Consider the following 27,076-nt stretch of genomic DNA (forward strand, 5'->3'; position numbering starts at 1 on the left):
CAAACTCCCCAGGTTTCCTTTCCAAAGCGGAGTTGTGAAATTTTACCATTCTGTACATTTCACCTCACAATGAACTAAACAACTTGGAAACCTGTTCTGTGGTGGACTTCCTGTACATATGATAGGGGTTCATTTTAACTTTCTCTTTATCATGATAACCCTCTGTTATGGGCTAAATTGTTCCCCTTTCCCCAAATTCATATGTTAATATCTTAACCTCTTATACCTCAGAATGTGATTATATTTGGAGACAGGGCATTTGAAGAGGTGATCAAGTTAAAATGAGGCCATTAGACTGGTGTCTTTATAAGAAGTGGAAATTTGAACACACAGGGAGACATCAGACATGCATGCACACAGAGGAAAGACCACACGAGGACACAGCAAGAAGGTGACCATCTGAAATCTAAGGGGAAAGGCCTCCGGAGAAACAAAACCTGCTGACACCTTGATCTTGGACCTCTAGCCTACATACCTGTGAGAAAATAAATTTCTGTTTAAGCCACCCAGTTTGTGATATTTTGTTATGGCAGCCGCAGCAAACTAATACATCCTCAAACTTTTATTTATTGGCTTGGCATCTTACATCAGTTTGGGAAAACAGAAGACCCATATTTATGGTTAATATATAGAATTTTGTGGACGTTTCTTTAAAATTCCAAATTTTATAAATCCTAACAAACCAATAGCCCTTTTTCAGTATTAAATCCAATTCCAGTGTGGTAGTGTGTATACATTAACTTTCTATCTGCTTTAGATGGCAGAATAAAAAAACACTGGGTGGGGTACTTTCACCTTTAGCAACAAAAAATATTATCTCCAACAAACTAATTAGTCTAAAGATGTTTAATGGGGTGCCTCTTAGCTTGGTCAGTGATAGAAGCACATAAAAGTGTAATAACTCTCAGATTTAAGATCATAGTGTAAACTGATATGATTTATATAATCAACAGAAGAGACACCCCAGTGTTCTGGAGGCATTTATATATCCAGCAAGTATTTATTAAGCAATCTATTATGTGCCAGGAACTGTTCCTAGGTCCTGGGAATATAGCATAGAAAATAATAAAGTGTCATCCTCATATAGCTTACATTTAGGGATGAAGGGAAACAGATAATAAAAAAGTAAATATATAAAATATGTAATGTAATATTAAGTAGTGATAAATGCTATGGAGAAAAGTAGAACAGCGTATGAGGATAGAGGATATTGGAAGGGAGGATACTATTTTGGATGAGATAGAGAAGTTCTCTGTGAGTAAATACATGAAAGAACTGAGGGAATGAAGCATGAAGCTATCTTCAGAAGTATTCTAGGCAGTGGGAACAACAAATGTAGAGTTCCTTGGGTAGAGATGTGATTAGCTTATTCAAGAAACAGCAAGGAGGCCAGTGTGGCTCAAATGTAAGCAAAGAGAGAGTGGTTGGAGAGAAGTGTAAAGTGGTAGCCAGGGGCCAGATCTTGTGAGATACTGTAGGCCATGGAAAGAAGTTTAGATATTATTCTAAGTGTTATGGGAAGCCATTAGAGGATTTTGACAAGGGGAGCAGTGTGATACAACTTATGTTTTTAAGGGATAATCCTGTCTGCTGTGTAAAGAATGAACCCTAGGGAAACATGAATGGAAACAGGGAGACCAGTTGAAAGCTAGGAAGTAATTGCAGTTGTCTAGGTCAGAGATGATAGTGGCTTGGACTAAGATGTTAGCTGTGGAAATGGTAATAAGTGTCCAGCTTTGGCATATATTTTAGAGGTAAATCCAGTGGATATTATGCATGGATTGAAAGCAAAGTAAGAGAGAGGAATCGATGATTCTGATGCTGAGCAACTGAGTGAATAAAGCTGTCATTTACTGAGATGAATGAAGAATGGGAAGAGCAGGTTTTAGGGAGAAGGTCATGAGCTCAGGTTAGGACATGCTGAGTTTGAGATGCCTTTTATATGTATACATGGAGATGAAAAGTAGGCAGTTGGATATATGTGTCTCGGAATGTTGAAAGAGTTCCAGATTAGAGATAGAAATTTGAGTGTCAAGGTATAGATGGTATTTAAAGCCATGAAACTGGATGAGATCACTAAGGAATATAGATAATGTAAGTAGTAAGGGAAGAAGTCCAAAGATTGAGCTCTGGGGCATTTCAATATTGAGATATAGGAGATGATAATGAACTAGTAAAAGCAAAATTGAAAAAAGAAAGCTAAGAATGTGCAGTCAGGAGTAGCCAGTAAGGTAGGAGAAAAACCAGGAGAGTATGGTATCCTGAAAGCTAAGTCAAGATGTTTCAAGAAGGAAGTTTTCAACCCTGCCTAACATTGCTGATAGGTAAGGTGACAGAATATCCCTATTTTCCCAGGAAAGTCCCAGTTTATGTCTGTTGTACAGAAATAATTGTTAACAAAATCCTTTTTCACTCTCAGAAATGTTCCAATTTGAATGATAAATTGTATGGTCACTAGGATGGTAGGTCAAGATGAGGATCGAGAACTGATTATTGGATTTACCAACATGGACATCATCAGCAATTTTGACAAGAGCAATTTCAATGGATCAGTGAAACTTCATTGGATGTTGGAGATAAAAGATTAGCATGGTTTCAAGAGAAAAGGAGGAGACAGCATTGATATGGTAACTGAAGACCACAGTTTTAAGGAATTGTGTAGCAAAAGGAATCTGAGAAATGGGGTAATAGCTATTGAATGATATGGGGTAAAGAGAGAATTTTGTTTTTAAGATAGGAGATAGTACAGTATGTTTTAATATTGATGGGAATATTCCACGAGAGAGGGAAAATTTTAGGATAAAAGAGAGAAGACGACAATTTTGGAACAATGACCTTGAGTAGGAGAGTTGCGATATCATCCAATGGACAAATGGAGAGGCAAGCTTTAGATAGCAGCATGGACAGTTCATTCAGAGAACATCAGAAAAGGCAGAATTTATGGGCACAGATGCAAGTAGATATGGCAGTAGGAGTTTGTGGAAGTTCTCTTCAAACCGCTTTTATTTTTTCAATGAAATAAGAAGCAAGGTTATCATCTGAGACTGAGGAATAGGTAGGAGGTAATTGGGGTTTGAGGAGAGAAGAGAAGGTATGATGTCTTTTTTTATAATATATGACATAAAATTTGCCATTTTAACTATATTTAATTTTTTTTAAATTATTGGAGCATAGTTGATTTACAATGTTGTGTTAGTTTCAGATGTATAGCAAAGTGAATCAGTTATACATATATATATATCCACTCTTTTTTTTAATATTCTTTTCCCATATAGGCCATTACAGAGTATTGAGTAGAGTTCCCTTTGCTGTACAGCAGGTTCTTATTGGTTATTTATTTTATATATAGTAGTGTGTATATGTCAATACCAATCTCCCAATTTATCCTTCCCCCTTATCCGCTGGAAACCATAAGTTTGTTTTCTACATTTATGACTCTACTTCTGTTTTTTAAATAAGTTCATTTATACCCTTTTTTTCAGATTTCACATATAAGTTATAGCATATGATATATGTCTTTGTGTCTGACTTAACTCAGTATGATAATCTCTAGGTCCATCCATGTTGCTGAAAATGGCATTATTTTGTTCTTTTTTATGGCTGAGTAATATTGCATTTTGTATATATGTACCCATTTTAACTATTTTAAGTGGATAATTAAGTGGCATCAGTTGCATTCATAGTGTTGTAAATCACCACTATTTCCAAAAACTTTAATCATTTGTTATGAGTTGAATTGTGTTCCCCCAAAAGATATGTTAGAGTCCTAACATCTACAAAAATCAACTCAAAATGGATTATAGTCTTAAACATGTGACCTGAAACTGTAAAATTGTTAGATAAAAGCATAGAGGATGACAAAACTAAACAACAACCTACTGAATGGGAGAAAATATTTGCAAATGATATGACCGATAAAGGGGTTAATATCCAAAGTATATAGATAGCTCATAAAACTCAGTATCAAAAAGACAAACAACACAATTAAAAAATGGGCAGAAGACCTGAATAGACATTTTTCCAAAGAAGTCATATAGATGGCCAACAGGCACTAATCAACATCGCTTGTCATCATCAAAGATGCTCAGTGTCTCTAATCATCAGAGAAATGCAAATCAAAACCACAATGAGATATCACCTCCTACCTCATCAGAAAGACCACAAATAACAAATGGTGGTGAAGAGTGGAGAAAAGGGAACCATAATACACTGTTGGTGAGAATATAAATTGGTGCAGTCACTATGGAAAACAGTGTGGAGGTTTCTCAAAAAACTAAAAATAGAACTACCATAGACCCAGCAATTCCACTCTTGAGTATATATCCGGAAAAAACAAAAACTCTAATTTGAAAGATACATGCACCCCAGTGTTCACCACAGCACTGTTTACAGTAGCCAAGACATGGAAGCAACCCAAGTGCCCATCAACAGATGAATGGATAACGAAGATGTTGAACAAATGGACTTACCTACGAAACAGAAGCAGACGCAAAGACATAGAGAACAGACTTGTAGTTGCCAAGGGGGAGGCGGGGGTGGGGGAGGGATGGATTGGGGGTTTGGGATTAGCAGATGCAAACTATTATATACAGAATGGATAAACAACAAGGTCCTACTGTAGAGCACAGGGAACTATATTCAATATCCTGTGATAAACCATCATGGAAAAGAATATGAAAAAGAATGTATGTATAACTGAATAACTTTGCTGTACAGCAGAAATTAACACAACACTGTAAATCAACTATACTTCAATAAAATAAAATTTTAAAAAAGATGTGGTATATATATATATATATATATATATATATATATATATATATATACACACACACAATGGAATACTACTCACCCATAAAAAAGAATGAAAATTTTGCCATTTGCAACAACATGATTGGACTTGGAGGGTATTATGCTTAGTGAAATAAGTCAGACAGAGAAAGGCAAATACTGTATGTTATTATGTATATGTGGAATCTAAAAAATAAAACAAACTAGTGAATATAACAAAAAAGAAACAGACTCACAGATATAGAGAACAAACTAGTGGTTGCCAGTGGGGAGAGGGATGTGGGGAGGGACAAGATAGGGGTAAGAGATTAAGAGGTACCAACTACTATGTGTAAAATAAATAAGCTTCAAGGATATAGTGTACAGCACAGGGAATATAGCCAATATTTTATTATAGCTATAAATGGAGTATAATCTTTAAAAATTGTGAAACACTGTGTTGTACACCTGAAACATGTAGTATTGTAAATCAACTATACCTCAGTAAAAAGACAACAACAACAACATGTTGGTCTTGGAAGTGATTTCTTGGATATAGCACCAAAGCCACTGGCAACAAAAGCAAAAATAGACAAATGAGACCATATCAAACTAAAATGTTGTGCACAACAAAGGAAATAATCGACAGAATGAAAAGGCAGACTACAGAATGGGAGAACATATTTGCAAACCATATATCTAAGCGACTAATACCTAAAATATGTAATGAACTCCTACAACTTCATAGCCAAAAAAAGGAAAAAAGGCAAAGGACTTGAGTAGACATTTCTCCAAAGAAGACATACAAATGGCCACCAGGTATATGAGAAGGTGCTCAACATCACTAACTATCAGGGAAATGCAAATCAAAACCAAAATGAGATATCCCCTCACACCTGTTAGGATGGCTATTATCAGAAAAACAATAGATCACAAATGTTAGCAAGGATTTTGAGAAATTGGAACCCTTAGACACTGCTCTAGGAATGTAAAATGGTGCAGCCACTATAGGGTACAGTATGGAAGCCCCTCAAAAAAACAAAAATAGAATTGCCATGTGATCCAGCAATTCCATTTCTGAGTATATATTCAAAATAATGGAAATTAGGATCTCAAGAGGATTTCTGCTCTCCCTTGTTCATTGCAGCATTATTCACAACAGCCAAGATATGGAAACAACCCAAATGTTCATTGATAAATGAATGGATAAAGAAAATGTGGTATATACACAGAAGTGAATATTATTCAGCCTTAAAAAAGGAAATCCTGCCATTTGTGACAACATGAATGAACCTGTAAAACATTATGCTAAGTGAAATAAGGCAGTCAGAGAAGGACAAACACTACATGATTCCACATATACATGGTATTTAAAATAGTCAAACTCATAGTGAAGAGAGAATAGTGGTTAACAGGGGTTGGGGGAGAGGAAATAGGGTGTTGTTGAATGGGTATAAAGTTTCAGTTATGCAAGATGAATAAGTTTTAGAGATCTGCTGTACAACATAGTGCATCGTTCACAATACTGTGTTGTGCACTTAAAATTTTGTTAAGAAGGTAGATCTCATGTGTTCTTACAACAACAACAAATGGGCACAAAGAAAATTAGAGGTGATAGATATGTCTATTATCTTGATGGTGATGATGGTTTCATAAGTGTATACCTATGTCCAAACTAACCAAATTGTATACATTAAATATATTGTTTTTAATATATCAATTATATCTCAATAAAGCTGTTTTAAAAAGACATCATCATACTGAACATCATCAAGGTTTTCTCCTATGTTATCTTCTAGGAGTTTTATAGTTTCACATTTCATATTTAGGTCTATCATCCATTTTCTGTTGATTTTCGTGAAGGATGTAAGGTCTGTGTCTAGATTCAGTTTTTTGCATGTGGATGTTCATTTACTCCAGCACCATTTGTTGAAAAGACTGTCTTTGCTCCATTTTGTTGTCTTTGACCCTTTGTCAAAGATAAGTTGATTGTGTTTTTTTGGTATATTTCTGGACTCTCTCTTCTGATGATGTTCCATTGATCTGTTTGTCCATTCTTTCACCAATATCACATCATCTTGATTACTGTAACTTTATAGTAAGTCTTGAAGTCAAGTGATATCAGTCCTCTGATTCTGTTGTTCTCCTTCAATACTGAGTTGTCTATTCTGGGTCTTTTGCCTCTTCATATAAACTTTGGTATCTGTCAATATCCACAAAATAACTTTCTATGCTTTGGTTTAGGAAGAGCTGGTTAGGAAGAACTAGTCTTGACAATATTGAGTCTTCCTATCCATGAACATTGACTATCTCTCCATTTATTTAGTTCTTGTATGATTTCATTAATCAGAGTTTTCTAATTTTCCTCATATAGATCTTGTACATATTTGTTAGATTTATACCTATGTACTTCATTTTTGGGGGGGGGGGTCAGTAAAAAATTTACTGACCTAAAATTTTCTTTTTTTTTTAACATCTATATTGGAGTACAATTGCTCCACAACGCTGCGTCAGCCTCCACCCCACAACAAAGTGAATCAGCCATACACACACACATGCCCCCACATCTCCTCCCTCCCGCATCCCCCCGACCCTCCCCATCCCACCACTCTAGGCGGTCACAAAGCACCAAGCCGATCCCCCTGCGCTATGCAGCCGCCCCCCACCAGTCATCTGCTCCACGCTTCACAGCGGATACATGTCCATGCCACCCCCGCCACATCATCAGAGTTCCCCTTCCCCCTCCCCATATCCTCAAGTCCATTCTCTGGTAGGTCTTTGTCTTTATTCCTGTCTTACCCCTAGGTTCTTCATGACATTTTTTTCCCTTAAATTCCATATATACGTGTTAGCATATGGTATTTGTCTTTCTCTTTCTGGCTTACTTCACTCTGTATGACAGACTCTAGGTCCACCCACCTCATTACAAATAGCTCAATTTCGTTTCTTTTTATGGCTGAGTAATATTCCATTGTATATATGTGCCACATCTTCTTTATCCATTCATCCGATGATGGGCACTTAGGTTGTTTCCATCTTCTGGCTATTGTAAATAGAGCTGCAATGAACATTTTGGTACATGACTCTTTGAATTATGGTTTCCTCAGGGTATATGCCCAGTAGTGGGATTGCTGGGTCATATGGTAGTTCTATTTGTCGATTTTTAAGGAACCTCCATACTGTTCTCCATAGTGGCTGTACCAATTCACATTCCCACCAGCAGTGCAACAGTGTTCTCTTTTCTTCACACCCTCTCCAGCATTTATTGTTTCTAGATTTTTTGATGATGGCCATTCTGACTGGTGTGAGATGATATCTCATTGTAGTTTTGATTTGCATTTCTCTAATGATTAATGATGTTGAGCATTCTTTCATCTGTTTGTTGGCAGTCTGTATATCATCTTTAGAGAAACGTCTACTTAGATCTTCTGCCCATTTTTGGATTGGGTTGTTTGTTTTTTTGTTACTGAGCTGCATGAGCTGCTTGTAAATTTTGGAGATTAATCCTTTGTCAGTTGCTTCATTTGCAGATATTTTCTCCCTTTCTGAGGGTTGTCTTTTCGTCTTGTTTATGGTTTCCTTTGCTGTGTAAAAGCTTTTAAGTTTCATTAGGTCCCATTTGTTTATTTTTGTTTTTATTTCCATTTCTCTAGGAGGTGGGTCAAAAAGGGTCTTGCTGTGATTTATGTCATAGCGTGTTCTGCCTATGTTTTCCTCTAAGAGTTTGATAGTTTCTGGCCTTACCTTTAGGTCTTTGATCCATTTTGAGCTTATTTTTGTGTATGGTATTAGGGAGTGATCTAACCACATACTTTTACATGTACCTGTCTAGTTTTCCCAGCACCACTTATTGAAGATGCTGTCCTTTCTCCACTGTACATTCTTGCCTCCTTTATCAAAGATAAGGTGACCATATGTGCATGGGTTTATCTCTGGGGCTTCTATCCCGTTCCATTGATTTATATTTCTGTTTTTGTGCCAGTACCATACTGTCTTGATTACTGTAGCTTTGTAGTATACTCTGAAGTCAGGGAGCCTGATTCCTCCAGCTCCGTTTTTCGTTCTCAAGATTGCTCTGGCTATTCGGGGTCTTCTGTGTTTCCATACAAATTGTGAAATTTTTTGTTCTACTTCTGTGAAAAATTCCAGTGTTAATTTGATAGAGGTTGCATTGAATCTGTTGATTGCTTTGGATAGTACAGTCCTTTTCACAGTGTTGATTCTTCCAATCCAAGAACATGGTATATCTCTCCATCTATTTGAGTCATCCTTAATTTCTTTCATCAGTGTCTTATCATTTTCTGCATACAGGTCTTTTGTCTCCCTAGGTAGGTTTATTCCTAGATATTTTATTCCTTTTGTTGCAGTGGTAAATAGGAGTGTTTTCTTGATTTCACTTTCAGGTTTTTCATCATTAGTGTATAGGAATGCCAGAGATTTCTGTGCATTAATTTTGTATCCTGCTACTTTACCAAATTCATTGATTAGCTCTAGTAGTTTTCTGGTAGCATCTTTAGGATTCTCTATGTATAGTATCATGTCATCTGCAAACAGTGACAGCTTTACTTCTTCTTTTCCGATTTGGATTCCTTTTATTTCCTTTTCTTCTCTGATTGCTGTGGCTAAAACTTCCAAAACTGTGTTGAATAATAGTGGTGAGAGTGGGCAACTTTGTCTTGTTCCTGATCTTAGTGGAAATGCTTTCAGGTTTTCACCATTGAGGATGATGTTGGCTGTGGGTTTGTCATATATGGCCTTTATTATGTTGAGGAAAGTTCCCTCTATGCCTACTTTCTGCAGGGTTTTTATCATAAATGGGTGTTGAATTTTGTCAAAAGCTTTCTCTGCATCTATTGAGATGGTCATATGGTTTTTCTCCTTCAATTTATTAATATGGTGTATCACGTTGATTGATTTGCGTATAGTGAAGAATCCTTGCATTCCTGGAATAAACCCCACTTGATCATGGTGTATGATCCTTTTAATGTGCTGTGGGATTCTTTTGCTAGTATTTTGTTGAGGATTTTTGCATCTATGTTCATCAGTGATATTGGCCTGTAGTTTTCTTTCTTTGTGACATCCTTGTCTGCTTTTGGTATCAGGGTGATGGTGGCCGCATAGAATGAGTGAGGGGGTGTTCCTCCCTCTGCTATATTTTGGAAGAATTTGAGAAGGATAGGTGTTAGCTCTTCTCTAAATGTTTGATAGAATTTGCCTGTGAAACCATCTGGTCCTGTGCTTTTGTTTGTTGGAAGATTTTTAATCACCATTTCAATTTCAGTGCTTGTGATTGGTCTGTTCATATTTTCTATTTCTTCCTGATTCAGTCTTGGCAGGTTGTGCATTTCTAAGAATTTGTCCATTTCTTCCAGGTTGTCCATTTTATTGGCATAGAGTTGCTTGTAGTAATCTCTCATGATCTTTTGTATTTCTGCAGTGTCAGTTGTTACTTCTCCTTTTTTGTTTCTGTTTCTATTGATTTGAGTCTTCTCCCTTTCTTTCTTGAGTCTGGTTAATGGTTTATCAATTTTGTTTATCTTCTCAAAGAACCAGCTTTTAGTTTTATTGATTTTTGCTATCGTTTCCTTCATTTCTTTTTCCTTTATTTCTGATGTGATTTTTATGATTTCTTTCCTTCTGCTAACTTTGGGTGTTTTTTGTTCTTCTTTCTCTAATGGCTTTAGGTGTAAGGTTAGGTTGTTTATTCGAGATGTTTCCTGTTTCTTAAGGTAGGATTGTATTGTTATAAACTTCCCCGTTAAAACTGCTTTTTCTGCGTCCCATAGGTTTTGGGTCATCATGTCTCCTTTGTCATTTGTTTCTAGGTATTTTTTGATTTCCTGTTTGACTTCTTCAGTGATCACTTCGTTATTAAGTAGTGTATTGTTTAGCCCCCATGTGTTTGTATTTTTTCCAGATCTTTACCTGTCATTGATATCTAGTCTCATAGTGTTGTGGTCGGAAAAGATACTTGATACAATTTCAATTTTCTTAAATTTACCAAGGCTTGATTTGTGACCCAAAATATGATCTATCCTGGAGAATGTTCCCATGAGCACTTGAGAAAAATGTGTATTCTGTTGTTTTTGGATGGAATGTCCTATAAATATCAATTAAGTCCATCTTGTTTAATGTATCATTTAAAGCTTGAGTTTCCTTATTTATTTTCATTTTGGATGATCTGTCCATTGGTTAAAGTGGGGTGTTAAAATCCCCTATTATTGTGTTACTGTCGATTTCCCCTTTTATGGCTGTTAGTATTTGCCTTATATATTGTGGTTCTTGTATGTTGGGTGCATAAATATTTACAATTCTTATATCTGCATCTTGGATCGATTCCTTGATCATTATGTAGTGTCCTTCTTTTTCTCTTGTAATAGTCTTTATTTTAAAGTCTATTTGTCTGATATGAGAATTGCTAATCCAGCTTTCTTTTGGTTTCCATTTGCATGTAATATCTTTTTCCATCCCCTCACTTTCAGTCTGTATGTGTCTCTAGGTCTGAAATGGGTCTCTTGTAGACAGCATATATATGAGTCTTGTTTTTGTATCCATTCAGCCAATGTGTGTCTTTTGGTGGGAGCATTTAATCCATTTACATATAAGGTAATTATCGATATATATGTTCCTATTCCCATTTTCTTAATTGTTTTGAATTTGTTATTTTAGGTCTTTTCCTTTTCTTGTGTCTCTTGCCTAGAGAAGTTCCTTTCGCATTTGTTGTAAAGCTGGTTTTGTGGTGTTGAACTCTCTCAGCTTTTGCTTGTCTGTAAAGCTTTTAATTTCTCTTTCAAATCTGTATGAAATCCTTGTTGGGTAGAGTAATCTTGGTTGTAGGTTTTTCTCCTTCATCACTTTAAATATGTCCTGCCAGTCCCTTCTGGCTTGCAGAGTTTCTGCTGAAAGATCAGCTGTTAACCTTATGGGGATTCCCTTGTGTGTTATTTGTTGTTTTTCCCTTGCTGCTTTTAATATGTTTTCTTTGTATTTAATTTTTGACAGTTTGATTAATATGTGTCTTGGCGTATTTCTCCTTGGATTTATCCTGTATGGGACTCTCTGTGCTTCCTGGACTTGATTAACTATTTCCTTTCCCATATTAGGGAAGTTTTGCACCATAATCTCTTCAAATATTTTCTCAGTCCCTTTCTTTTTCTCTTCTTGTTCTGGAACCCCTATAATTCGAATGTTGGTGTGTTTAATATTGTCCCTGAAGTCTCTGAGACTTTCCTCAGTTCTTTTCACTCTCTTTTCTTTATTCTGCTCTGCAGTAGTTATTTCCACTATTTTATCTTCCAGGTCACTTATCCGTTCTTCTGCCACAGGTATTCTGCTATTGATCCCATCTAGAGTATTTTTAATTTCATTTATTGTGTTGTTCGTCGTTGCTTGTTTCATCTTTAGTTCTTCTAGGTCCTTGTTAAATGTTTCTTGCATTTTCTCTATTCTATCTCCAAGATTTCGGATCAACCTTACTATCATTATTCTGAATTCTTTTTCAGGTAGACTGCCTATTTCCTCTTCATTTGTTAGGTCTGGTGGGTTTTTATCTTGCTCCTTCATCTGCTGTGTGTTTTTCTGTCTTCTCATTTTGCTTATCTTACTGTGTTTGGGGTCTTCTTTTTGCAGGCTGCATGTTCGTAGTTCTTGTTATTTTTGATGTCTGTCTCCAGTGGCTAAGGTTGGTTCATTGGGTTGTGTAGGCTTCCTGGTGGAGGGGACTAGTGCCTGTGTTCTGGTGGATGAGGCTGGGTCTTGTCTTTCTGGAGGGCAGGTCCACGTCTGGTGGTGTGTTTTGGGGTGTCTGTGGACTTATGATTTTAGGCAGCCCCTCTGCTAATCGGTGGGGTTGTGTTCCTGTCTTGCTGGTTGTTTGGCATAGGGTGTCCAGCACTGTAGCTTGCTGGTCGTTGAGTGAAGCTGGGTGCTGGTGTTGAGATGCAGATCTCTCGGAGATTTTTGCTGTTTGATATTATGTGCAGCTGGGAGGCCTCTTGTGGACCAGTGTCCTGAAGTTGGCTCTCCCACCTCAGAGGCACAGCACTGACTCTGGGCTGCAGCACCAAGAGCCTTTCATCCACAGGGCTCAGAATAAAAGGGAGAAAATGTAGAAAGAAAGAAAGAAAGAATAAAGAAAGAAAGGGATGGAGGGAGGGAGGAAGAAAGAAAAGAAAGAAAGTGGATAAAATAAAGTAAGATAAAATAAAATAGTTATTAAAATAATAAATATTAAGAAAAAAACGGACGGATAAAACCCTAGGACAAATGGTGAAAGCAAAGCTATACAGACAAAATCTCACACAGAAGCATACACATACACACCCACAAAAAGAGGAAAAGGGGAAAAAATAATAAATCTTGCTCTCGAAGTCCACCTCCTCAATTTGGGATGATTCCTTGTCTATTCAGGTATTCCACAGATGCACGGTACATCAAGTTGATTGTGTAGCTTTAATCCGCTGCTTCTGAGGCTGCTGGGAGAGATTTCCCTTTCTCTTCTTTGTTTGCACAGCTCCCGGGGTTCAGCTTTGGATTTGGCCCCGCCTCTGCGTGTAGGTCGCCGGAGGGCGTCTGTTCTTCGCTCAGACAGGACGGGGTTAAAGGAGCCACTGATTCGGGGGCTTTGGCTCACTCAGGTCGGGGGGAGGGAGGGGCACGGAGTGTGGGGCGAGCCTGCGGCGGCAGAGGCCAGCGGCACGTTGCACCAGGCTGAGGCGCGCCGTGCGTTCTCCCCGGGGAAATTGTCCCTGGATCCCGGGACCCTGGCCGTGGCGGGCTGCACAGGCTCCCCGGAAGGGAGGTGTGGATAGTGACCTGTGTTCGCCCACAGGCTTATTGGTGGGGGCAGCAGCAGCCTTAGCGTCTCATGCCCGTCTCTGGGGGCCGCGCTGTTAGCCGCGGCTCGCACCCGTCTCTGGAGCTCCTTTAAGCCGCGCTCTTAATCCCCTTTCCTCGTGCACTAGGAAACAAAGAGTGAAGAAAAAGTCTCTTGCCTCTTCGGCAGGTCCAAACTTTTTCTCGGACTCCCTCCCGGCTAGCCGTGCTGCACTAACCCCCTGCACGCTGTGTGCACGCCGCCAGCCCCAGTCCTCTCCCTGCGCTCCGACCGAAGCCCGAGCCTCAGCTCCCAGCCCCGCCCGCCCCGGCGGGTGAGCACACAAGCCTCTTGGGCTGGTGAGTGCCACTCGGCACCGATCCACTGTACGGGAATCTCTCCGCTTTGCCTCTGCACCTCCGAAGCTTCCCCCCTCCGCCACCCGCAGTCTCCACCCACGAAGGGGCTTCCTAGTGTGTGGAAACCTTTCCTCCTTCACAGCTCCCTCCCACTGGTGCAGGTCCCGTCCCTAATCTTTTGTCTCTGTTTATTCTTTTTTCTTTTGCCCTACCCAGGCACGTGGGGAGTTTCTTGCCTTTTGGGAGTTCTGAAGTCTTCTGCCAGCGTTCAGTAGGTATTCTGTAGGAGTTGTTCCACATGTAGATGTATTTCTGGTGTATCTGTGGGGAGGAAGGTGATCTCTGCGTTTTACTCTTCCGCCATCTTCCCCGATCTCCTCTATGTACTTCATTTTTTTTTTTGTACTTCATTTTTGAGGGTGCTAATATATAAGGTACTGTGTTATTAATTTCAAACTTCACTTGTTCATTGCTGTTATATAGGAAAGCAATTGCCTTTTTTTATATTAACCTTATCCTCTAACCTTACTGGAGTTGCTTATTAGTTCCAATCTTTTTGGATATTCTTTCTGATTTTCTACATAGACAAACACATCATCTGCAAACAAAGGCAGTTTTATTTCTTCTTCCCAATCTGTATTCCTTTTATATCCTTTTCTGGTCTTAATGCATTAGCTAGGAATTCCAGTACAGTTTTGAAAAGGAGTGGTGAGAGGGGGCATCCTTGACTTTTCTTGATCTTAATGGTAAAGCTAGTTCCTAACCATTATGTATGGTGTTAGCTGTGGTGTTTCTGTATATGTTCTTTATCAAGTCAAGGAAGTTCTACTCTATTCCTAGTTTGCTGAGACAATTTTATTGTTTTGCATGTGGATATCTAGTTGTCCCAGCACAGTTTGTGAATGGACGGGATTTTCAACAAATGGTGATTGAATTCCAATCAATGAAATGTAAGTGTAAATGATGTAGGCATTTCTTTACCATGGAATTTAAGAAGCAGGTGGACTACCTCTACTCTTTTTTTCCCATTTTGCTGGCTAGACGCAGACCACAGTGATGCCCCATCACATATTTTTTCTGTTTTGAAAAGTTACTTTAACGTTCAATTAACTACCAATATTCGCTGGCATTGTGGAAATTCAGGATTTCTTCTCCCTGCAAAGTTAATAACCATGAACTCACCTCACCAGCCCCTTTAGTTCTAGAAATCCTCAAGGGGTATTTCCCATGTCCTAAATTTTGATGGTTTTCACACGATTTTTCCATGTGTGGTTGCCACAGTAAGCTTTACTGTGAGGCACTTAAGTCCCTCCAATTGCTCCCTCTAATTCGTCCAACCACTACCCATACCCAGAGTCCTCATCATGTTAGAGTTGAGTACTACTCTAAACTTTAAAGCCATGTTGGAGAGGAGGATGTTTTCCTCTCTTTAGGTTATACTTTATAAGTGGGATCTGCACAACAGAATATTATAATTTCTTTGCAAACTGTGCTTTTCATGATAACTTATGAACCTGCCTTTGTTGTAACAGACATACAGTTGAAGGCATATGTTTGAAGAGGCAAAAATAGGAGTCCTAATCCCAGTGCTGCCATTAGAATAGCTATATTCCACTAATGAAAAGGCATTGTTCCTGGGCTGAGGTCACTGTGCCTGGCTCTGTTTTCCTTCAGCATAAATTCTCTTAAAGAAGAACCCACTCCAAATATAACCTGAAAATATTCTGGGGTCAGGCCTCCCCACAAGTTCTTTAGATGTGCTTTGTCTCAAGTAATAGACACAGTTTAGATCTTTCCTAGAGGTTCTTCAGTCTCTACTGAAACTAGACATCTATTGATCCAGTTTCATAGTTTACAAGACCCAGCCTTGTTGGTCCCACCTGCAAGGGACTTGAGTTCCTGTGTAAAGCTCCTGAAACTCGGGAATATGAGAATGGATATATTCTAAGAATACATAGGGTTTGGATCAACCTTGAACAAAAGGGAGATCCCAGAGGGAAAGTTTGCCTGAGGAACATGAAGGACAGAAGAAAGGTAAATTAAGCTAAATGGGCAAAACTATGTCCATGACCACGATGACTGAGAGAGACAAGAGTAGATCACTCAAGCTGCACAGGCAAGGGATATGCTAGTGTGAAAGTTCATGTGCATGTATGTGGGAGGTGGGGTGGGTATAGTGCAGCAGCACAGCTGCTTCTGTATCCCAGGCTTACTGGTGGGGGAATTATTTGGGGGGAGAGAGAGACAGGGGGACAGAGAGAACACGAAGCTGGGGCTCTGCTTTTATTAGGGTCCCACTGTAGGGAGCCTAGGGTTTGTCAGGTTGTCTTTATTGGCTAATTTAAAGCACAAGAGCAGATAGTAGTCTCAGGAAGGAAAAGGCAGGATCTCTCAAGGAATCAGTTGTCTAGGTTAACCAAGTCTTTCTGAAAGAGGGAACTAAATGAGTTGGGAGTGGCCTAGTTCCTTCTCAGGTCCTTTTGCTGGTAGCTATGTCTTACAGCCCATAATATGATTATTCAAGATGGTTTTCTTTTGAAATGGATGCCTTGGCAATCAAAAGCTTAATGTCAGGCACTTAAATCAAAAAGCATAATGCCCAGCACTTACACTTCAGAAATTTATATTTCAGAGGCTAGTCAGGGTTACACAGGTGCTAGTGGAGACACTGGAGAGTGAAACTGTGGCTGTTGCAATCACACGAGAATCCATTTTACAAGGAAGTAAATATAATATTACTTAACAGACAGACATAGGTCAGCGTCTTGTTTAAATCTTTTCTTTGCTCTCTGATTTTAAAGATGACACTTAATCTATCTGATATATACACATAAAGAGCTAACACATAAAAAGCTTAAAATACGACTTTTCCCAGTTCAATAAATGTTAACAGCAATAGTGTCTTCTGTAAATGAATTTAGAAAAAATTGTCCAAAAGATATTTCAAAGTCTCACAGTAAAATCAGTCAGCTTTGGTAGATCCACTCCCCTGCCAGTAAATATTTTGGGATCAATATCCCAACACCTGGAAATTACCAGAGAAGCTTGCATTGGTATGACCATAAACTTGTAGGATAGAAATCTAAATTAAATAGAAAACACAAGTAAATGTAAACTCAAGAGAACAGAGATTTCTTTCCGGTGTCTTTTTTTTCCTACTGCATGTCCAGTGCCTAGGAAAAAGCAGATACTCATATATATTTGTTGAATGAATAAAAGGCACCAGACACTTTCAGAAGGAGAAGGAACAGTTCACAGAGGCAAAGAGATTCATGCACACGCACAGATCCCAGAAGAGCTCAGACTCCCTTCTTCCACCCTGGCATTCACCCAAGAGAGTATACTTTGGAACAAAGAAAATCCACAGTTCAGCTAAGGCCATTGAAAGAGCACAGTGAAAGACATTCCTCTGAAAACTGACATCTGTTGTCTCTAGATATAGTATAGAATCATCTCTAGATTTTTTCTCTATCACCTAAATATTGTACACTTATAATAAATATCTAATAACAAGTAAAAGCTGATATGAAAATTCATGGTAAGAATAAGGTTCCCTTTTCATCCTGGTAAGCATCCATGATATTCAGTAAATAGGGACTCTCTCCAAGACGAACCTCAAAGATGATTGCAAATTCTCTCTTCTTTAGAAAAGAGAGAAGGCGCTTAAGAGGGTGGTTATAGTGGTAAGAGATGAGGGCCCAGATTGATCCTCCCAGGGCCTGAAGCCCAATTCAAGAAAGTGAAGGGGAATGGACTTTATCAGGATGGTGAGTGAATTCGGTTCCCACTGCTGCTGTAACAAATTACCACAATCTTGCTGGCTTAAAAAAACAAAAACAATAAAATATTATCTTACAGTCCTGAAGGTTGGAAATAGGAAAAGGGTCTCTCTGGTCTGAAATAAAGGTGATAGGAGGACTTCATTCTTCCGAGGGGTTCTAGGAAGAATCTGTCTCCTTGCCTTTTCCAACTTCTGGGTCTGCCTGCAGTCCTTGGCCTCTAGCTTCCTTCCATGTTCAAAACTAGTGATATCCCGTCCACTTGTGGCGTCTTTCTCATGCAACTTCACTGTGACACTGACTCTTCTGCCTACCTCTTCCACATTTAAAGTAGCCTTGCCATGGCATTGGCCAAGATACAGAAGTGTAATCTTACTTTACATTCAGCTGATTAGCAATCTTAATTCCATCTGCAACCTTAATTCTTCTTTGCCATGTAACATCACATATTTACAGGTTCAGGAGAACAGGACGTGAACATCTTTGGGGGACCTTTATTCAGCTTATAACAGCGAGGGTGCCATTTAGGTGGGTTTTAAAACGGGCAACAGTGCCAGCAGGTTTGTGCTCAACCACAGGTGTGCTTAACCAGGGTTGCTGTTTGCCCCATGGAGCACAGAAAGGAGGGGCTGGAGACTACAGGAAGGATATAGGAGTGCAGGAATCAGAGGATTCAAGGGCCAGCAGGTTTCTGTCTTAGGGAAGTGGGTGCCTGGTGGGTCGTCCTCCAAAGAATGGCTGGGGAAAGTAGACTGGTGTGTATGGCAAGTGTGTGAGATCCCAGTTGGTTCTAATCCCTGCCACATTCCCACCCTGCCAAAGATGATGAGCGCTTGGAGGCAACTGCAGGAGAAGACCTGACAGAACCCGGGGAGAGAAGCCAGGACCGGCCCTACCTGGTGCCTGACACCTGGCTATGGGATGAGAGACAGGGAGGACTGTCTGAGCCGGTGCGTGTCCTGAGAGGGAAAGGCCCTCTTTCCTGGGCAACTGCGGGGGCGGCGAAATGGCAAAGTGTGCTACCGTGCTACCACTGCGACTGAGAAAATGGCAGTGTAGCAGAGAGGATGACGACACTGGCGCAGACAGGTGGTTTGTTTCCTCAGGCCAGAGGTCTATCTAGGGCTGCCTTCCCTTAGAAGAGGGGCAGTGGCTCGGCCTCCACGGGCGCCGCCTCCTACCTTCCTCCCGCCCGCGGCGCCAGAAGGTGGAAAGCAGACCCGGGGAGGGCCGTCCTCACAGCTCCTCTGCCACTGTCGCCCAGGGAGGATGGCGGGTGCGATGGGGGAGGGTAGGGGGGCGGACTCCAATCAGTCCGGTACACACACAGACACACACAGAGACACACACACAACACACACACACACACACCCCGGGACGATCTGTATCCATCCGGTGCTCCCTCCAGCGCGGCCCCTCCCTACCCTCCCAACCCCGGCTCCCAGTGCCCCACCGCCCGCCGGCCCCGCACGCTGCGGTGCCATAAGTGTGCGGGGCCGGGAGGGTTGTCGCCCGACAGGTGGCGGCGGAGGGCCGGCGCGGCCCCGCCCCTGAGGCCGGGACTCCTCCCGGCCCCGCTCCTTTCTGGGTTGGAACTACTGTGGGCCTGGGAGGGGGAGTCGAGCCCATTCGTGCAGTATCCCTCCGCCCCCTTCCCGACACCCTCGCCGCGAGCGGTTGGTGCCGCAGCCTTCGTAGCCCCTGCCGGGTTTGGAGCAGCCGCGCGGGGGGCGGGACACCTCTTTGCCATTCTGCCCGCACGGCGAGCGGTGGGAATCCAAGTGAGGAGCTGCGACAGGAGGGGGAGGCCGACCATCAGGACCCTGCGTCTGCGAAGGCAAGTGGGGGGTGTCTCGGGGGCGACGAGCGGCTCACACCCTGCCCCCCGGACCCTAGCAGCCTGATGAGTGGGAGGCAGCCGGGTTGGAGCGGGTCCCTAAGAGAGGTGCTCATCGCCGGGGGACCCCTGGCCCTGAGGAGGCGGCGACCGGCGGGGACCGGGCCCGGGGCGCGAGGTCTTGGCCACAGGGCTTCCCCCGGATTCTGGGGAGGCGAACGGCGCGGCCGCTCCCCGGCGGGCTTTCTGGGCGCCCGAGCCCCGCCGTCGACAGTGCCTGTGCCAGGAGAGGGCTGTGGGGGAGGCTGCTGCGGGCGAAATGGCGGAGGGGAGCCGGGGTTGGGGCGTCGGGGAGGCTCCCGGGGGTGGCGGTCGGAGCCGGGTGCCGAGCGGGCGGGCGCGGGGGGCCGCCCGCCCGGGCCTTTATTCTGGAAAGGGGTCCGTTGGACCCCACGTGCCGGGTGCTGTCCCTTCGCACAGGCGCCCCTTTGATGCCAGAGTGTCCTGTGTGCGCGGTAGATCTGGCGATTTCAGGCCCCGGGGTGCATTTGTAGAGGAGAGGCTTGAGAAAAACTAGCGACGGGAAAACGGCCTGTATTTCTCAAGTTGTGTGGGGATGGGGGGTGAGGGTGGGCAGCAGCCATTGACTGGACACCCGAATTGGGATGGTGTGACTGCGACCAGAGCGGGTCAGGCATCCAGGAATACCTCCTAAAATTCTCCTCTCTACCGGGTTTCTCCACACCTCCTGGCCTTCCTCCCTCACCTCCATCCAAGATGGGGGGTGGAAAAGATGGACTGGGAGGTGAGGGTGGGACAGAAGTCGTAAATACAAGTACAGCCACACAACCTGCTTTCTAGAATATGCGAGCGTCCTTACCCCAATCTATGTTGTATAGTACAAGAGATGTGAACACCAAGTAGTGAATCTTTAGAATTGGAGAAGAGAGTAAGAGGAAGAGTGTGATGTGAAGATGAGTTATCCAGAAGCCTGATCCATAGGGCTTAAATTAAAAGAAAATATTCTAACCAACGGGACTGTAAATGTTAAAAGATGACTTGGGTACTCCTATGTTTGTTGTTTGTCTGTCTACCAAGCACTCAGCTGCTACCATTATTTCTTGACCCTCTTACCTTTTGATCTGTTTTTCCATAGGCCTGCTTTAAGGCTGGTCACTTCTGCAAGGAAAGAAAGGAGGAGGAGTCTGGTTCAAATCTCTGGAGGTTTGTGCGAAGAGGGGCGATGCAGGAGACAGCTACCCAGTATTATCATGGCAGGTTCTTTGATCCAAGTGGTTTCAGGGCCTCCTCCACCTCTCCTACTCTCTGTCAAATTTGCACGTTGCCGCAGAACCCCTTGCCCATTTCCTGCAGGAGATATTAGGAATAGTGAGGTAAGTGTGGATTGATTCGTGAATGGGAGGAAAAGACCTAAGTGTAGGAACCAGGAGACAGAAAACATTAGACATATTAGACCCTTAAACAGAAAGAGAGATGTTTGTATCAGGGGTCAGGGTTCTTGCTTGTCTATCTAGCAGTCAGGCTCCATTCTCTGCTATATGTTTACTTGTACCCAGGATATGCAGGCTGCTGTAGAGTTTGACGCCACTGGGATCAAGGAAAGGAGCAAGAAATTGTGCCACATCAGTGCAGGTTGGTATGGGAATGGGTACAACTTTTGGGTGTGGTAGAGAAGACCAACATAGGTCCAAGAGTGATTAGGGTCTGGCCTGGGGGCTCCTCAGCCTCTCCCATTGCCAAGATACTTAACCACCATTTTCATACCTGTTTAATAACAGGCAAAGTAATATGACAGCTTTGGGGATAAAAATTGTAGAAAAAATGAAGGTGATAGAGAGACTTCTAATAGCCTAACTCTCCCATCAAGCATTTGAGGTCCAGTCTCTCTATGTGAGTCTTCATGGAGTGACACAGTTGGAATAGACTTAAAGCCCCACGTCATTCTCGCTTCCTAGATTGACTTCCAGTGGCAGCTCTGGTGGTGTTGGAATTGCTGCTGACCACCACCCTCAACAGGTCTACACCCACCCAAGAATCATCCATCCTCTCCCAGCTTGGTTGTGCTTTATCTTCACTCTGACTGTATTATTGGCTGAGGCTGAGATTGGGAAGGAGGCTGATTGACTGCTGGACTGGTGATTGACTCTAACTTTTGTTTCCAACTGTATCACCTGAATCATCAAAAGATTAGAGTGTGAAGATAGAAAACTGTGACAGGTCTGTGGTAGAGGCTGAGACTGGGATAGCAGTATTTAATCATGTCTTCTCTGTAACTTGTACTATGACTGGGGCTGAGATTGAGCCTGGCATCCAGGCCAAGCCTGAAAAGAAGCCTGGAGAAGAAGTTGGGAGTGGGGCTGAGAGAGAGAATGAAGTCCCAGTGGTGGTCAGACCCAAGGTAAGGACCCAGGCCCAGGTAATGCCTGGAGCAAGGCCCAAAACTGAGACCATGGCAGTAGTTGGGACACATCCTAAGAGTGAGGCCAAGGCAATCACTGGGGCAAGGTCAATGGATGAAACTTATTCATGGGCCAAGACTGAGTTTGATGCTGAGGCACTACTGAAGACAGAGGAAGTGTCCCAAACCAATGCTATATCCTGGCCACTGATCAGTACTGAGTCAGGGTCAATTGCTAAAACTAAGATCTGGTCTATGGATAGGGAACTGGTCTGTATGGATGCTGAGTCCTTTCCTGGCACCAAGGTCAAGTCCCAATCAGGTATCCAGCCTTTGTTTGAGTCAGAGGAGGAGACCAATATGGGTTCCTGGTGCCATCCCAGGCCTACATCCAAAAAAGAGACTTCTCACAATTGTGATTTCAGATGGGTGGATAGATCCTCTGTGAGCTCCTGGTTCTGGAGTAGAGAAGAGGTCAGTACAAGGCTTCATCCTAGAGACAGGGTAAAGGCCAGTACCAGGTCCAGGCACATGGCCAAAGAAGAGGCCATGCCTAGGCCCAAAACCAGTCGGGAGCTTTATGTTGCATCCAGTTCTGGTTCTGAGGATGAATCTATTAAGACATCCTGGTTCTGGGCCAGAGAAAAGACCAGTGTCTGGTCTAAGCGCAGGGAAGAGACCAATAGTAGGTCCTGGTTTAGATCTAAGAAAGAAGTCTCTGAATCTAATTCTGGGTCTGAATGTGAGGACAATGTAAAATCCTGGTTCTGGGCTGGAGAGGAGGCCAGGTACAAACCCAGAGCCAGGAAAGGGGCCGATGTCAGGGCCAGGCACAGGGCCAAGCGAGAAGCTTCCATTGATTTCATGTCTGGCTCTATGGATATAGTCAAAAAAGAGTCCTGGTTCTGGCCTGGAGAAAAGGCTAATAACTTGTCTAGGCCCAAGTCCAAGAAAGAGGTCAGGGCCAGAGCAATGGCAAAGGAAGAGGCCAAAATCAAGGCCAGAGCCAGGACAAAGCGAGAAGCCAGGTCAGAGGAAGAGTTCCTCACTGGGGCCTGGTTCTGGGCTGCAGAAGAGTCCAGCATAGTGGGTGGGGCCACTGTCAACTCCTGTTCTCAAGTGAAAGATGAGTCCATTGTTGGCAGTTGGTTCTGGACTGAAGAAGAGGCCAGTATGGGGACTGAGGCCAGTGGTAAATTCAGACCAAAGACTGAGCAGGAGCCTATTGGCAATTCTATGCTTGGAACTGGGGAAAAGACCAGTGTGGAAACTGAGGCTGATGCCACTTCCAAATCTGTGCCAGCAGATGATACAGTAAAGGTCATTGCCAGTTTATGCTTCTGGGCTAATGAAGAAACCAACCCAGAGGCTAAAGAAGAGACCATTTTTGGGTCTTGGTTTTGGGTCAGTGATGAAGTCAGTGTGGAAGCTGGTATTGGGGCCAGCTGTGGGTCCAGGCCAAGGTCTGAGGAAGAAGAGGTCATTGGTCCCTGGTTCTGGGCTGGAGAAGAAATCAATACAGAGCATGAGTTTAGAGAAGAGGCCAGGCCAGGAGCTGAAGAAGAGACAATATTTGAATCCTGGTTTTGGGCTGGAAACCAGGCCCAGATGGATTCTGGGGCTGAAGTCAATTGTAACACTATGCCAGAGACTGAAGAAGAGGAGCCCATTATTGGGTCATGGTTCTGGGCTGGAGTAGAAGCTTGTGGGAGGGCTGAAGTCAGCAACAAGTCTAGCCTGGAGGACAAGGAAAAGGGTATTATATCATCTTGGTTTGGGACCACTGAAGAGATCAGTATGAAGTATGCCACTGGTACCCAATGTAAATTTATGACAACTGCTGAAGAGATCAATACTGAGTCTGACTTCTGGTCAGGAGAACATCCCTGTATGTTTGCTGCCAATGGAGGCAGCTGGAAGTCTAGGCCAGAGGAGGAACAGGACACTGTTGATTCATGGTTCTGGTCCAGAAAATATACAAGGCCAGCGACCACTGTAGGGTCCTGGTTATGGGCTGTGGAAGAGGGCAGTATAGATGATAGGGCTGAAGAAGAAGCCAAGGCATCAACCAAGGAGGAGACCATGATCACGTCCTGGTTCTGGAAAGGGGATAAAGCCATTATAGGGGCTACAGATAGAGAAGAATCCAGGCCAGATGCTGAAGAGGAAGACATTATTGATTCTTGGTTCTGGGCTGGAGAGGAAGACAGGCTTGAAACAGAAGCAGAGGCTAGAGAAGAGGACAGGCTGGCAGCTGAAGAGGAACATTTTGTTGGGTCTTGGTTCTGGGCCAGGGAAGAGGCCATTAGGAACAAGGCTAACATTTGCAGCAAATACAGTCCAGAAGCTGAAGAGGAGGAAGTCATTGTTGAGTCCTGGTTCTGGGCTGAAGAAGAAGCCAGTCTGGAGGCAGGGGATAGTTTTGAGTCCAAGCATGGCACTGAAAAGGAGGAAATCATTATTGGGTCCTGGTTCTGGGCTGAAGAATATAATATATACGTTGGACCCCAGGCAATAGAAGAGACCACATCAAGGTCTGGAGAGGAAAGCACTTTTGGATCCTTGTTCTGGGATGCAAAAGAAATCAATGTAGAAGCAGAAACATGCTGTGCATATAAGCCAGAGGATGATGAAGAGATGATTGTTGAGTCCTGGTTCTGGTCTGGAGACAAGGCCATTAATGAGACTGAAACTGTGGCCACCTCTGAATCCAGGCCAGAAAATGAGGAAGGGGCAGTTGTTGGGTCCTGGTTTGGAGCTAAAAATGAGGCCAATAACAGGACTGGTAATGGAACCAACTATGAGTCAAGGACAGTAGCTGAGGAGGATGAGGCCATAGTGGGGTCCTGGTTCTGGGCAGGAGATGAGGCCCATTTTGAATCAAATCCTAGCCCTGTGTACAGGGCCATTTGCAGGTCCAGATGTTCAGTTGAGCAGGAGCCTGATGCTTTACGCAGGCCCCAGAACTGGGAGGAGGTTACTGTTCAGTTCAAGCCTGGCCCATGGGGTAGTGTTGGCTTCCCATCCCCAAGCCCCTTTAGATTTTCAAAAGAAGCAGCATTTCTGTTCTCTGAAATGTTTGGAGGAAAGCCCAAGCACATGGAACTGAGCCTAGAAGGGGAAGAGCAGGAATCTTTGCTTCAGCCTGATAAGCCTGACCCTGAGTTCCCATTTCAGTATGATCTGTCCTACCGGTCAGTCAGGGAAATTCAAGAACATCTTAGGATGAGGGAGAGTGCAGAGCCTGAGAGTTGGTTCTGCAGCTGCATACAGTGTGAGCTTAAAATTGGTCCTGAAGAGTTTGAAGAACTCCTTCTATTAATGGACAAAATTCGAGATCCTTTTATTCATGAAATATCTAAAATTGCAATGGGTATGAGGAGTGCTTCTCAATTTACTCATTATTTCATTCGCGATTCAGGTGTTGTTTCACTTACTGAAACCTTGCTCAATTATCCCTCCTCCCGAGTTAAGACAAGGTTTTCGGAAAATATGATTCACTTGGCTCCACCTTATCCAAATCTAAACATGATTCAGACATACGTATGTCAAGTGTGTGAGGAAACTCTTGCTTATAGGTTGGATTCCCCTGAGCAGTTATCTGGAATAAAGATGGTTAGACACCTCACTACAGCTACTGACTATCACACACTGGTTGCCAAGTATATATCTGGGTTTCTCTCCTTATTAGCCACGGGCAATACCAAAACCAGATTTCATGTTCTGAAAATGCTACTGAATTTGTCTGAAAATCCTGTCATGACAAAAGAAATACTCAGTGCTGAAGCAGTGTCAGAATTTATGGGCCTTTTTAACAGGAAAGAGACAAATGACAATGTTCAGGTTGTTCTAGCAATGCTTGAGAATATTGGTAACAATATTAAAAAAGAGGCATTGTGGTTCACTGATGATGATTTCAGTCTTGAGCCATTTATTTCTGCATTCCATGAAGTTGAGAAATTTGCTAAGGAACTGCAAGGCAAAACAGATGATCAGAATGACCCTGAGGCAGAACAAAAGAATGAGTATGATTAATCACTTGCCTCTGATTGTCCTTATGTTCCTGAGTTATGGTCCTTGAATAATGCTTTAGTTTTCAAAGTTGGTTCTGTGTTGTAATGTACACTTTAATGCTGATACTGACTTTGCCAAACTCTGTGTATGAGCTGGATCAATCTTCTGATGCCAAACGAATATTAAAACTGAAAGCACATTTGTTGATACTTGTTTTTGTCTAGATTGTGAATTTACCATTTAGGTTTATAGTGAACTGAGCTATTATAAGTAAGCTACCCTTCTGATTGCTGTTCTAGTGTTATTGATGTCTATTTGAATCATGTTGGGTTTTCAATAAAGTTCTGTGTTAAAGTTGGCAGAAATCACCCTTCTCTGTGAACATAAAATATAGATACAAAAATAACATATGATAACACAGAGGTAATTAACGTATGAATAATAATGCTCCTTGAAAAAGCTATTCTCGCATCTTTAAATGAAAATGTCACCATGGGCTGCTACTCAGGGTATGCTTCAGAGAAGAAGGACCCAATTAATTTGGGCTCTGAAATGTAAGGAAGAGGTTGGATGTTGTGAAGAAAAACTTGGAGTTGGAAAAAGTGTTCCTATGGGAGTGAGGTATTCAGTCTGCCTGGAGTGGCTGGGAGGAGTGTATTAAGGGATATAGAGGATAAGGTAAGTTTTGAAGAGCTGAGAAGTTGTATTTTGCAGTTCAAAGTATGGGTGTTTCTTTGATCTTGCTTAAAGGTTCAAAGAATAAGACCAGAAAGCACACAAATTTAACTGTCAGGAAGACCATTTCTTCATGGTGGTGCCATGGAAAGTGTTAAGGTAATAGCATACAGCCACTAAAAGTGATGATATATACGTTTTAAAATTGGCTAAGAAAAGCTCTGATACTTTCTGTATTTGGTGAAATAGAAAAGACTGGTATCATACATGGAAAGATGATCCCTCTCCCCCAAAAATGTGTGAAATGGACTGAATTTATGCAAATATATTATTTGATTATGGAAAATCCTGCAACCATGTAAAACATGTCAAAGGAATAAAGAAATGTGAGAGACTACAACTTCAGAA

The 27,076-nt window shown here is 42.3% G+C and overlaps 1 protein-coding gene across 1 annotated transcript; it reads left to right on the forward strand.

Moving 5' to 3' along the window:
* The first annotated feature begins 20,720 nt into the window (after positions 1-20,720).
* GPRASP1 (G protein-coupled receptor associated sorting protein 1) lies at positions 20,721-26,358 on the forward strand. The gene is made up of 3 exons (XM_004285458.3): positions 20,721-20,784; positions 21,138-21,213; positions 21,537-26,358. Exon 3 carries the CDS (start codon positions 21,863-21,865, stop codon positions 26,012-26,014), a length of 4,152 nt encoding a protein of 1,383 aa, XP_004285506.2. The 5' UTR covers positions 20,721-20,784; positions 21,138-21,213; positions 21,537-21,862; the 3' UTR covers positions 26,015-26,358.
* The last annotated feature ends 718 nt before the right edge of the window (positions 26,359-27,076 follow it).

This window comes from Orcinus orca, chromosome X, assembly GCF_937001465.1.
Source record: "Orcinus orca chromosome X, mOrcOrc1.1, whole genome shotgun sequence".
Lineage (NCBI taxonomy): Eukaryota > Metazoa > Chordata > Mammalia > Artiodactyla > Delphinidae > Orcinus > Orcinus orca.

Bases quoted from the DNA above. Each gene is read 5' to 3' on its own strand.
- GPRASP1 (XM_004285458.3), top strand. From the start codon at position 21,863: ATGACTGGGGCTGAGATTGAGCCTGGCATCCAGGCCAAGCCTGAAAAG.